Source organism: Callospermophilus lateralis, chromosome 6, assembly GCF_048772815.1.
Source record: "Callospermophilus lateralis isolate mCalLat2 chromosome 6, mCalLat2.hap1, whole genome shotgun sequence".
Lineage (NCBI taxonomy): Eukaryota > Metazoa > Chordata > Mammalia > Rodentia > Sciuridae > Callospermophilus > Callospermophilus lateralis.
The window spans coordinates 160,631,416-160,642,707 of record NC_135310.1 but is presented as its reverse complement, the minus strand read 5'-3'; the positions used below and the strand labels follow the sequence as shown (position 1 = coordinate 160,642,707).

The 11,292-nt window shown below is 40.0% G+C and overlaps 1 protein-coding gene across 1 annotated transcript; it reads right to left on the bottom strand.

Annotated features, from left to right (window-relative positions):
* Window positions 1-9,651: 9,651 nt before the first annotated feature.
* On the bottom strand, window positions 9,652-10,545 carry LOC143401001 (putative vomeronasal receptor-like protein 4). The gene has a single exon (XM_076857977.2). The coding sequence runs from the start codon at window positions 10,543-10,545 to the stop codon at window positions 9,652-9,654; it is 894 nt and encodes a 297-aa protein (XP_076714092.2).
* Between the last annotated feature and the right edge of the window lie 747 nt (window positions 10,546-11,292).

The following is an 11,292-nucleotide window of genomic DNA, read 5'->3' as shown; positions in this document are numbered from 1 at the left end:
ACCATACTTGAATCCCAAAATACAATTAATCAACATATTTTGTCAGGGATTTTAGCTGCCAACCAAAGAATAGATTTACTCCAAGCTCAGGTAGAAGAATTGGCTGACTTAGTGCTTTTGGGTTGTGTTGACCAACGTGCACATTTATGCATAACCTCTGTCAGATTTAATGATTCCAGGAATGCTTCCCGCATCATTGGCGAATATTTGGCTGGAAATTGGTCCATGGAAGCGGAAGACATGATCCAGTCTCAACTAACCCAGATAGCTGTCTTGAATAACACCCGTGTTGATCCCGTGACTTTGGGTCAATTCACCGATTGGATATCTTCTGCTTTTTCCTTTTTTAAAGAGTGGGTGGGGGTAGGCATTTTTGGTGCAATGTGTTGCTTCGGTATGTTTCTCTGTTTGTGGTTTCTCTGTCGCCTCAAGGCCCGCAATGCTCACGATAAGGCTATGATCATCCAAGCTCTTGCAGCTTTAGAAAATGGCAATTCACCTCAAGTCTGGCTTGCGCATCTTAAACAGTAAATCTTTGACATGGTCTTTGCACCCCAAGTTATTATAACATTGCACTGGGATCGACATGTCTTTCCTCGTTATTCTCTTAGTGTTGGAAAGCCCTTGCACTCTGCCGGTCTCGCTGCCATTGCACGCAGGTGGGTTTCCACACTAATGCTTCTCTATCGCCTTAAAGTCCGTGCCTTTCTTTCAGGGTGCTGTCAACTCGTTTGTCGTTGTGTACAGCCACAGTTCAGCCTCAGCTGTCCCCCTTCGTCCACCTTCGTCACGATACAGGATGCGAGGCAAGGCACTGCACTTGAGTGATCCTTGAAGTGGACCTCAAGGAGAGCATGTCCTATTGCATGCGGGTTTGATGTCCACGCCCCGCCCCACGAAAAAAGGCCTCGGCTGATATGGCTTCAGATCTGGGGAAGGGCCCTCCTTAGGACTGAGCCATACTATGCAGCCACTTCTGCACAGTGGGATAGGACCTCTACTCTGGCCTGTATTGTTTTCAGAAAACAAAAGGGGGGAACTGTGGTGAGCCGCTTCTGCAGATTATGGTCGCCATTGCAGGATGGCGCTGGCTCCACTGTGGTCTGTGACAAACAACTCCTTGTTTGGGAGAGTTGGTGCATGGTTTTTCAGCACCCTGTGAGAAAGTTCCACGTGGCAGCTTCGCATTGGGGCTTGGGATGCTTTATTAAGGCTGGGAGGGGCATCCGACGAGGAATTAGAAGAAATATCAAGGGCCTGAATAAACTGCTGAAAGAAGATTCCTGAGTTGCGTCTTCCTTGCGGGCAAGGGGTCGCGACAAATGATGAGCATTTTTTTACATACGTTTGTTAGCTATTAGTATTTTCTCTTTTGAGAAACATTTGTTCATAAATTTTGTCCATTTATTGACTGAGTTAATTTATTTCATTGTGGGTTGTTGAGTCTTTCATTTGATTGGATGTAGTTGTTTGGGGGGTGTTTTTGGATTATGTGTATGTGTGTGTCCAGTTTTATACATTATGGTTATTAATGTTCTGTTGCAGGTGTAAATGGTAAAGATTTTCTCCATACCCTAGGCTCTCTTTTCACATTCTCAATTGTTTTCTTTTCTGTGCCGACATTTGTCATTTGAAGCCACACCACAAATTGATTCTTGGTTTTTTTTTCCTTTGTTTCTTTCTACTTTTGTTTTTCTCTTTTACTTATTTCATTTTATTTTATTTTTACCAAGGCCTGAACCCAGGGTAACTAAACCACTGAGCCTCGTTCTCAGCCCTTTTTGTTTTATATTTTGAGACAAGGTCTCAGTAAGTTGCTTAGGGTCTCACTAAATTTCTGATGCTGGCCTTCAACTTAAGATACTCCTGCCTTGTGATACCCACCACTGGGATTATACGTGTGAACCACTATGCCCTGCTTGCATTTTTTTCTTGAACTTTAGTAGACTTATCAATGGGGTCGGTGCCTAAGTCAATATGTTAATGTTTCCCCTGTGACTCTACCAACAGTTGAAATGCTTAAGGAATCTTTCCTAGTGTCTGGCGCCTTTTAAGTTGATGTTTGTGAAAGGTGAGAAAGAGGCATATAGCACCTTTTGTTTTTGTATGAATAACCCAGGTGCCCAGAAGCCTTAGTTTAAAAAGCTGCCTTTCTTCCAACATACATTTTGCCACCTTTATCAGAAGCCTGTATCTGTGTGTGTCTTCTACTCCATTCTATCGGTCTTCATGACTTTTCATGTCAATACCTTGCTGTTTTGTTACTATAGCTCTGTAAAATAATTTTAGATGCAGTATTAGATGCCCCCAGCCTTCCTCTTCTTGCTCAGGATCACTTTGGCTATTCTGGGTCTTCTCTTCCATATGAATTTTTGGACTATTTTCAATAGTACTGTGAAAAAAAATGTCAATGCTATTTTATAGTGATGGCATGGAACCTATGTATCATTTTTGGTCAATTGGTCAAAGTACCTTCACTATGGGTGACTAGGAGCATTGTAAAACTTATCATTTCATAAATATCTGTTGACCCTCTAGCTCTCTCTATCTATTTCTCTCCTGTGTTTTTGGAAAACAGATTCACAATTAAGCACATGACCAGGCTCCACATAAGTATTAGTAGCTATGGATGAAAATCTATATGATTCACTGTACTCTATTCATATATGTCCATAAGAAAGTTAAGTCAAATCCATTTCACCATCTTTCCCTATCCCATCTCTCCCCCCTTCCTTTCATTTCTCTTTATCTACTCCACTTATCTTTAATATATTCATTTTTAATCTGCTCTCCTTATTTTGGGTTTGTTTACACAAGATCCTGTGAAAACTATAAGTGAACAGTAAAAAAAGACCAGAAGTAAAGAGGGTAGGGAAAGAGAAATTCAGGGGACTCGATTAGAACAAATCACATTCCATGGTTTTATAATTATGTCAAAATCAATCTTATTGTCATAAACAACCAAATTAATAATAACCAAAGGAAAATAAAACAATCCTAAATTCCCTTAGAGAAATAATATTCCGAGGTGACATGATTAGTTTATGTGTAAAAAAAAAAGAAACATGAGTTTCCATAATTGTGCCTCTTTCAGTTTTCTATAATATTGCCAATGGCAGAGATCTTTAGACAAGAACTGCCTCTATCTAGGAAAATTAAGGACAGAAACAATGCCATATCTCTGGAGGAATGCAGAGACTAGTGGCACTGTCTAGGCACTGACAAGATGCAGAGCAGAAAGGATGGTTGCTCATTCAAGCAGCCATGTTTATTTATTTTTATTTTTATTTTTTTAAAGAGAGAGAGAGAATTTTAATATTTATTTTTTAGTTTTTGGCGGACACAACATCTTTGTTTATATGTGGTGCTAAGGATTGAACCCGGGCCCCACGCATGCCAGGCGAGCGCTACTGCTTGAGCCACATCCCCAGCCCCAGCCATGTTTATTTATACCAATAGGTTACATTCGGTCATTAGTGCCATAACTACATTATTGTTTACTGTATCAGTAAGGTTTCTTATTCTGCAGTGATGTTCTACAGTTACAATATGCAGTGTTAGAGCTTTGTGCAGCTCTCAAGAAAGTCCATTGTCTGAAGTCACCATTTGACAGGCAGGTCCAGGCCTTAGGCAGGCAGATCCAGGAGCAACAGAACTTGGTGAAACATTGTAGCTATCTGGCAAGCAAGTTCCTTTGTTCCCAGGAGCTGTGTGCCTGAAATCAAGGTCAAGGCTGATAAGACTCTAGCACAGAGCTTCCTCAACAGCTAGACATTGCACATGTATTAGTTCTCTTACTAGTTCCATGGAGAAACTGTAGAGCATTCTAAGTGTGGGAAACAGGGTGCCTGTTTTGTCCTAGGGGTTTGCTCACCAGAGGAATGCTTCCCTGTATATTTCCATGGTCAGAATCCCTACAGGAGATGCCACAACTATCTATTTGACTCTCTCATCTGGCCTGTGAAAAGGACAGATGGATCTTGAAGAATGATAGTGGACTGTCACAAGTTTTTCCAGGTGGGGATAACAATGGAATATATTTTGCCAGAAACTTAATTGATTTTTCTTTCAAATTAACATTCCCTGTTATCTGGTGTTAATGCAGCTATTAATCTTGTAAAAGTGTTTTTCTCCATCTCTGTGCACAGACACAATAAAAGTAGTTAGCTGATAACTGGCAAGGACAGCATCATATTTCGCTGTCTAGTCTTGGAGATATATTATCTTCACAAGTCAATGTCATAACTTTATTCACAGGGGCTGGGGATGTGGCTCAAGAGGTAGCATGCTCGCCTAGCATGCACGGGTCGCTTGGTTCGATCCTCAGCACGGCAAAAAAAATAAAATAAAATAAAGATGTTGTGTCCACCAAAAACTAAAAAATAAATGAATCCTAGCCCAACAGAACTCTTTGCTCCTATATACCTGAAACTCAGTGTCATTCATCCCTTCCCCACGGTCCCCTTTCCCCAACCCTCTGGAGCTCACCATTCAGCTCTTGACTTCCTGTGATCAACAGTTTCCTATTCTTCCCATGAGTGAGATCTTGTGGTGCTTATCTCTTTGTGCCTGACCTAGTTCGCTTAACATACCGCCTACAGTTCAGTCAAGGTGCTACCAATGACAAGATTTCATTTTATTTAATGGATGGGTGCTTTCCTATCATGTATGTGTTACTCTTTGTTTTTTAATCATATTTCATTTGATGGTCACATAAATTGGCTCTACTTTTGGCTATTTTTGTTGCAATGAGCACAAGATTATAGGCATCTCTTGAACATTCTGATTTAATATCCTTTAGATTTAAAACCAAGATGGGATTGCTGGATCATGTGGTAGTTTTATTGTTAATATTTTTTGGTTTCTCCCCTAGTTTTTATAATATCTGAATTATTTACATCTCACCTACAGTGTGTGAATGTTTCTTTATCACCACATCCCTACCAGAACTTGTTATCTTTTGTCTTCTTGACAGTGGCCATTCTAAAGGAGTTGAGAAAAAAAGCCTAGTTAGATTAAATTTTTCCAGGACCGCTTTATTGAGAAGTCTGTTCTTTCTCTAACAAACCTCCAGCGCGCCTTTGTTGAAAATCAGTTAGCATTGATTGATCCTGAGCTACTTCTAGGCTCTCCATTTTGTTCCTTTAGTGCCACTTTCTGTTGTTATGCCAACACCATGCTGTCAGGAGCAGAGACTGAATTAGAGCCCTTAAGATGTCTTACAACACCTTCCTGGGAACTGTCATATGAAGGTCCTCATGGTAGATGGCCAGTTATTAAGATGACCCCCTGTTCAATAGGAGGCTCTGGGCCAGCCACGGAGCTACTCAGTTCTTGACTTTGAGATCCAGACACCAGCTGCCCGGGAGGCAGAAAGTTATGAGCCCAGTCTGATAATCATAATTGGGCTTCTCATACCTATGGATTTGGTTTTGCTTGTTTTAAAGAAACTTTCTCACAATAGCCCTTTTGATCGTTATATGGGTACAATAAATGTGCTGAGCTTGTTCTGTGTCACTATCTCCCTACCAGGGATCAATGAACCAGGGAGATGCAGCTTTTTCCTACTTATGTGTCTATTTGTCTTTTCTCTATACCATCATTGCCCAGCCCGGTCCTCTAAATTAAGGGCTGTGCAGATCCTGACACCTGGCTTTTTAGATTTCTACAGTTTTGTAGTATGTTTTTTAAAATATTTATTTTTTAGTTGTAGTTTGACACAATACCTTTATTTTTATTTATTTATTTTTATGTAGTGCTAAGGATCGAACCCAGGGTCTTGCACGGGCTAGGTGAGTGCTCTACTGCTGAGCCACAACCCCAGCCCTTTTGTAGTGTGTTTTGAGCTCTGAAGTAGTGTAATGTCTTCTATTTCATTCTTTTTTTACATAAGATAAAATTGGGCTATGCTTTTAATTCTCTTAGGAATATCAAAATATTTTTAATGATGAAAAAGGACCTTTGATCTCAACCACAGTGCACACATACTGCTGCAGTCTGGCTGGGCACAAATAACCGGGAGGTCACGAGCCACTTGTAGGTTCAAATGGGAACTACTTTATTGCCAAACACAACAGGAACTCAACCAGAACTCAACTGGAACTCCTTGAGAACACAACGGGAACTCCACGGGAACTCCGGGAGAACTCAAAAGTAGCAGGCACCCAAGGTAGCAGGAGCCGCCTTATTGCCTGACAGCAGAGGTTTATAAACACAACTGAATACACAGCTTCTTTCAATTTAGCATCATCCAGTTATAGCAATCAGTCATTATCTTAATAATTATACACAGCTTAACTTAATTATCATCATCTTAATGGCTCGCTGGCATTACTTCTCAACCACTCCTTCTGGCAAAATGCCAGGCGCCATCTTGACTTGGTTGTGGCTCTCAACAACATACTAACAGAGCCACTTTTCCTTGATAACACTTATTATTTCTTATCTCCTAGCTAAGAACCAATCTAACAGCTGTGAGGTTCTGTCTTCTGAATTTGATTTGCAGCTTCCTGGTGGCAATGATGTTGGGTGCCTGCTCATACATTTTGTGGACATTTGCACATCTTCTTGGGAAAATATTTTTCAAGTGCCTTGCCAATTTTAACCTCCTTAGGTATGGGGTATTTTTTTTTGGCTATGTACCAATGTTAGTGACTTACATATATTGGACAGTAAACGTTACTAGTCAAGGGTTTCAAATGTGGGTCTCATACCATTGCTGGCTTTTCAATGTGTTGAGTGTCAACTTTGTGTGCAGAATGTATTTGGTTTGAAATAGTGTCACTTGATAATTTCTTCTATTTTTTCTGCTTTGGATGTCATACATAAAAACTCACTAAGTAGCCAAAGTCAAGGAGTTTTTCCCTATATTGCATTTAAGGAATTCTACAATTTCAGTTATATTATGGAATCTTTGCTAAAATTTGAGTAGAGTTTTGTGTATGGTTTAAAGTTAGGGCCCAATATCATATTTTGCATGTGGATATCTAGTTTTACCAACACCATTTGCTGAAGAAATTTATCAGGATAGCTCTGCATCCTAGATGAACTCTGTTGGTTCTTGGCTATCAATTCAACATCAAATTGGGAGGTGCTAGCATTGAACAAGAATCTCTGAACACAAAGGGAACTATCAGATCCCAAGCATACATGTGCCATATGGTGACACTAATTCACCAAGTGACAGTGGCCATGTTTACCATAATAAAAAATAATCAGAACTTTGAGACTCAGAGAAATTTTGGGCATTGATCAACTGATCATGGTGTGTATAAATGGAACATATGGGAGTTCTGCACAATTCTTTCTGGATCTGTAGGAGAAGTCAAAACCTCAACTCTTGTGAGTGGAAATCTGAGTTGAATCTCTAGAACAGGGTTCATGCTCCTCCTATCCTGGAGCCAGTCTGCAGACACAGAGCTCCTGTGTGGATGGAGATGCTCATGAGGAACCTTGCTGCACTGCCAGAGCACACTGAACTCTTCCTCCTACTATTCCCAGCGAGACCTACATTGACCTACATTGATGAGTCATAGAATGACTCATCATAGGAACAAGGGAACCATCAGACATTTCAGCAATTATATGACACTGGTTCAAACTAAGGATAATTGCTGGAGACCCCAATTATTCCTGCATCTGCCAATAAAAGGAGGGATTTAGTACGTTTATGATGAGTGAAGTTTTCTGGGGCCCAAGATCTCTTGTATGAAATCCACGATCAATTAGAAATGGTTGATGACTTAGACCTGATGTATTCTTCTGGTCACTTTCTAGGTATTTTTTGTTCTAATTTTTAGCAAAAACAGGTCTGTGTGTACCCATTGCTGTGTCAATTCCTTGTAATAAGGTCTGCTGGGTTTCTGTATATGCAAGTTTATCTCACAAAATTAGGGGACTACTCAGTCATCTCTACTATAAGCATCTTGTAAGCTTTCTTTCGTTCCACTCTTTACATTTTACTACTTTAATTATGTACATATATTTGAGAAATCAAAGAAAATTGAGGGGCTACCAGTCATGCCAAAGTGCTCCAGTGGCCAGTGTTTCCCATTTCTCTCTCCTATCTCACACTCCACATTTGTGTAACAATGTTAATCATGTGCTTTATTCCTTTCAATTACTTTCTAATTATGATTTCTGACATACTTTTATTTTCTCAACTCAATATCTACATTTTAGAGTGAAGAAGAATTATACTCATGTAGGGAAAATGAAATCCAGGCAAACCCTGACAAAATGATTCCAACAGTCATGAGCCACCTTCTCAATCATTTATATACTGTCTCTTTTCAGTATCAGTCGCCTGATTCCCATGATCCCACCTTTTGTGTTATTTATTCCTGACCACTCTCTAGGATCAGCACCCCTTGCCCTTGAGCCCATGAGCAGTGATCTGTTCAGAAATGACCATGTTGTCTCTTTCTCTAGACTTTAGGGCGCAGCTGTCTCAGGAGAACTGTGGAATGAAGACAGCAGTTCGTCCTTCGTCTTCAAGGACACCCACATTATATGAGGCAGATAAACACTGATGTTGGAATGTGACCTAATAACATCAACACGTTATTTTAAGTTTGTGTTAACACGGTATAAAGAAACCACAAAGAAGTAACACACATAAATATAAACGGGTTTATAAGAAAGACTTGAGGACAATTTGACAAGGGAGGGGAAGACCCTCTAAGTCAATTCTGATGCCTTGAAGGGAATATGATCAATAATCAATAGCATCAGTAATATTTGAAAATGACTTAACCAATACCTTATTGCCAAGCTGGGCACACACCTGTGATCCCAGCTGCTCAGGAAGCTGAGGCAGGAGGAGTTCAAAGCCAGCCTCAGCAACTCAGTGAGACCCTGTCTCTAAAGAAAATGCAGAATAGGGCTGGGGATGTGGCTCAGTGGTCGGGGGCCCCTGACTTGGTACAAGAAAAAAAACCTATTTCCATATCTGTGCATTCTACATGAGAATATGCTTTTATTCCATTTAAGAAAAAGTAAAATTAAGTATACTTCATTATAGCAGAATATCATGTGTATTTCTAAAGATAAGGAGAGAATATCAAGCAGTGTAAACCCCCTAACTAGTACTCCCTTAAAACAAGCCATGATTTTTTATCAAAACAAAATTCTCATTTATTAGAGAAAAATGCATTCAACTTCTGAGTTAGCAAATCAGAAAACATGGAAAGAAAACTAAATCGTTTTCATTATAGCTCCATTTGTTTCTATCAAGTGAGACAACTACACTTTCAGGCCTTTTATTCTTGCAGATTTCATAATGTAGACGAAATCCAATAAAGTATATTATTCCATCCTTATTTTTAAATACTATAGCTCTGTGAAGATAAGTCTATTAATTAAAAACACACATTGGATATCAAGACATATTAACAGAGTTTGATGTTTATAAGAGAATTAAAACATGCAAATCCAGGGTCATAAGAGAGGTAGCAAATCATACTTAACCAGCTTCATATGATGTCTGTCTTAGAATTGTCACAAGCTTATGGTGTGGAAATGTGCCTTTATGTGATTCTGCTACCCTTACCTGATTTTTCATCACATACAGGAACACAAAACAAAGACTGTTTTCAAACCTCCTTACTAAAATGATCAATTAAATAGATATCTTTTCAGTGTCTTTCTCTCTCACTGAGCACGCCAACACTCAGCCAGGTGTCCATCCCTGTGAATCAGCACAAATGGGCTGAGGATTGCATAGCCAAGGTCCAAAAATTCTAGAGCACTTCTTTTTAGGAAATGCTTCTCTAAGGAGAAAGTTACATATAAAGACATAAAGCAACTTGTCCAATAGAAGAAGAGAAAGCAGAGCATCAGAAGGAGGACACTCTTCGCAGCCTTCACCTCAGGGGGGGTTCTGTAGAGGAGCTTGGAGGTCTGAAGGTGGAGCACCTGCTGGTGGTGCTTGTGGAGGAGGAAGACCATGTAGCCACTGGCCCCGCCCATGGCACCCTGGAACACAGCATCTCGAAGGACCATGAGAACAATAAAAATCCATCCAATTGTCCAGTTTTGTAATTGAAAATAACAGTAGTTGTCACTTCTAATAATTTTTGATGTGTTCATGCTGCTTATGTGTTTAATATAAAATGGCAAGTTCATGCTGATCAAGGAATTAAGTATCCAAAAGAAGACTAACAACGGAAAGATGTGCCATGCTGACCTGGGCTTCAGGCTTCCCCAGTTAGAACCTCTGGGGCTGATGGTGATGGCCTGGACCACTGTGAGGAGACTGGTGGTGCTGATGGACAGGCCTCTGGCCACCCTGCTGAGGTAAACCACCACCTTACAGGCTACGTCACCTAGGAGGCTTCTCAACCCAAAACTGAATATTGTCATTGGCATGCCTCTTGTAAGAAGTGTTATGATGTTTGTAAAAGGCAAGTGGATGATAACGAGGTGGATAGATTTTACAGTGCTCCTAAAATAGCACAAATAGTTCACAAGAACACACATGTTAAGCACAGTTCCAAGTCCTGTTAGAAACATGAAGATCATTCCTTTTACATAATTTAAACCCATTTCTTACTTCGTAGGCAGAAAATCCTGTATGTAGCAAATATCTTTTTGAAGCAAACAACAGTAATGATGACATTTACCTGCACAGAAATATTTCTCATGAGCAGTTCCTCGAGTGTAAGAACAATCGGGATATATGTAATGGAACAAATTGTGTCCAAATTTACCTTTTCTGTAATGGTTTGAGGATCATTCTACATTCTTTCAAACACCATCTTGAGGACTATTATTCAAAACTCTAAATTTTCAACTCGGAATTTTTTTTAAGTTCCCTACAATCATTACTAAGTTGTTTGGTCAAATTCTTGATTCCTCATCCATGTTCAACCTCAGCATGGATACACTACACCTGCAATCCCACAGTCAGATTTCTCCCTGTTATTTCTATATCACTCTATATTCTTTTTATGAGGATGCCAAAGTCCAAGATCATGCTTGACTGTTCTTGCCAACACCTAGGACACAAGCATTTGCTTGTGTTGCTCCACTGTCTTTAACAAATGTACATTCAGCTGTATTTCAAATTCCGTGTTCTCTCTTTCTTTGTTCAGTGTTCCCTTCTCTCTCGTTTGGGCCAGCACCACAATTCCAGGCTTGCTTTATGATTAGAGTTTTCCATTTTTCATGAGGAGAGCTTCCCTCTGTGTTTTCCTACTCACCAATAGAAACCTGTGGTTTCACTGCTTACTAATAGTCAGAGAGCCCCTGTAGTCCTCAATGTGACCCTGAACCCCAACCTTCACAAATGGA

Coding starts and splice junctions, on each gene's coding strand:
- LOC143401001 (XM_076857977.2), bottom strand. CDS start 10,545: ATGGGTTTAAATTATGTAAAAGGAATGATCTTCATGTTTCTAACAGGA.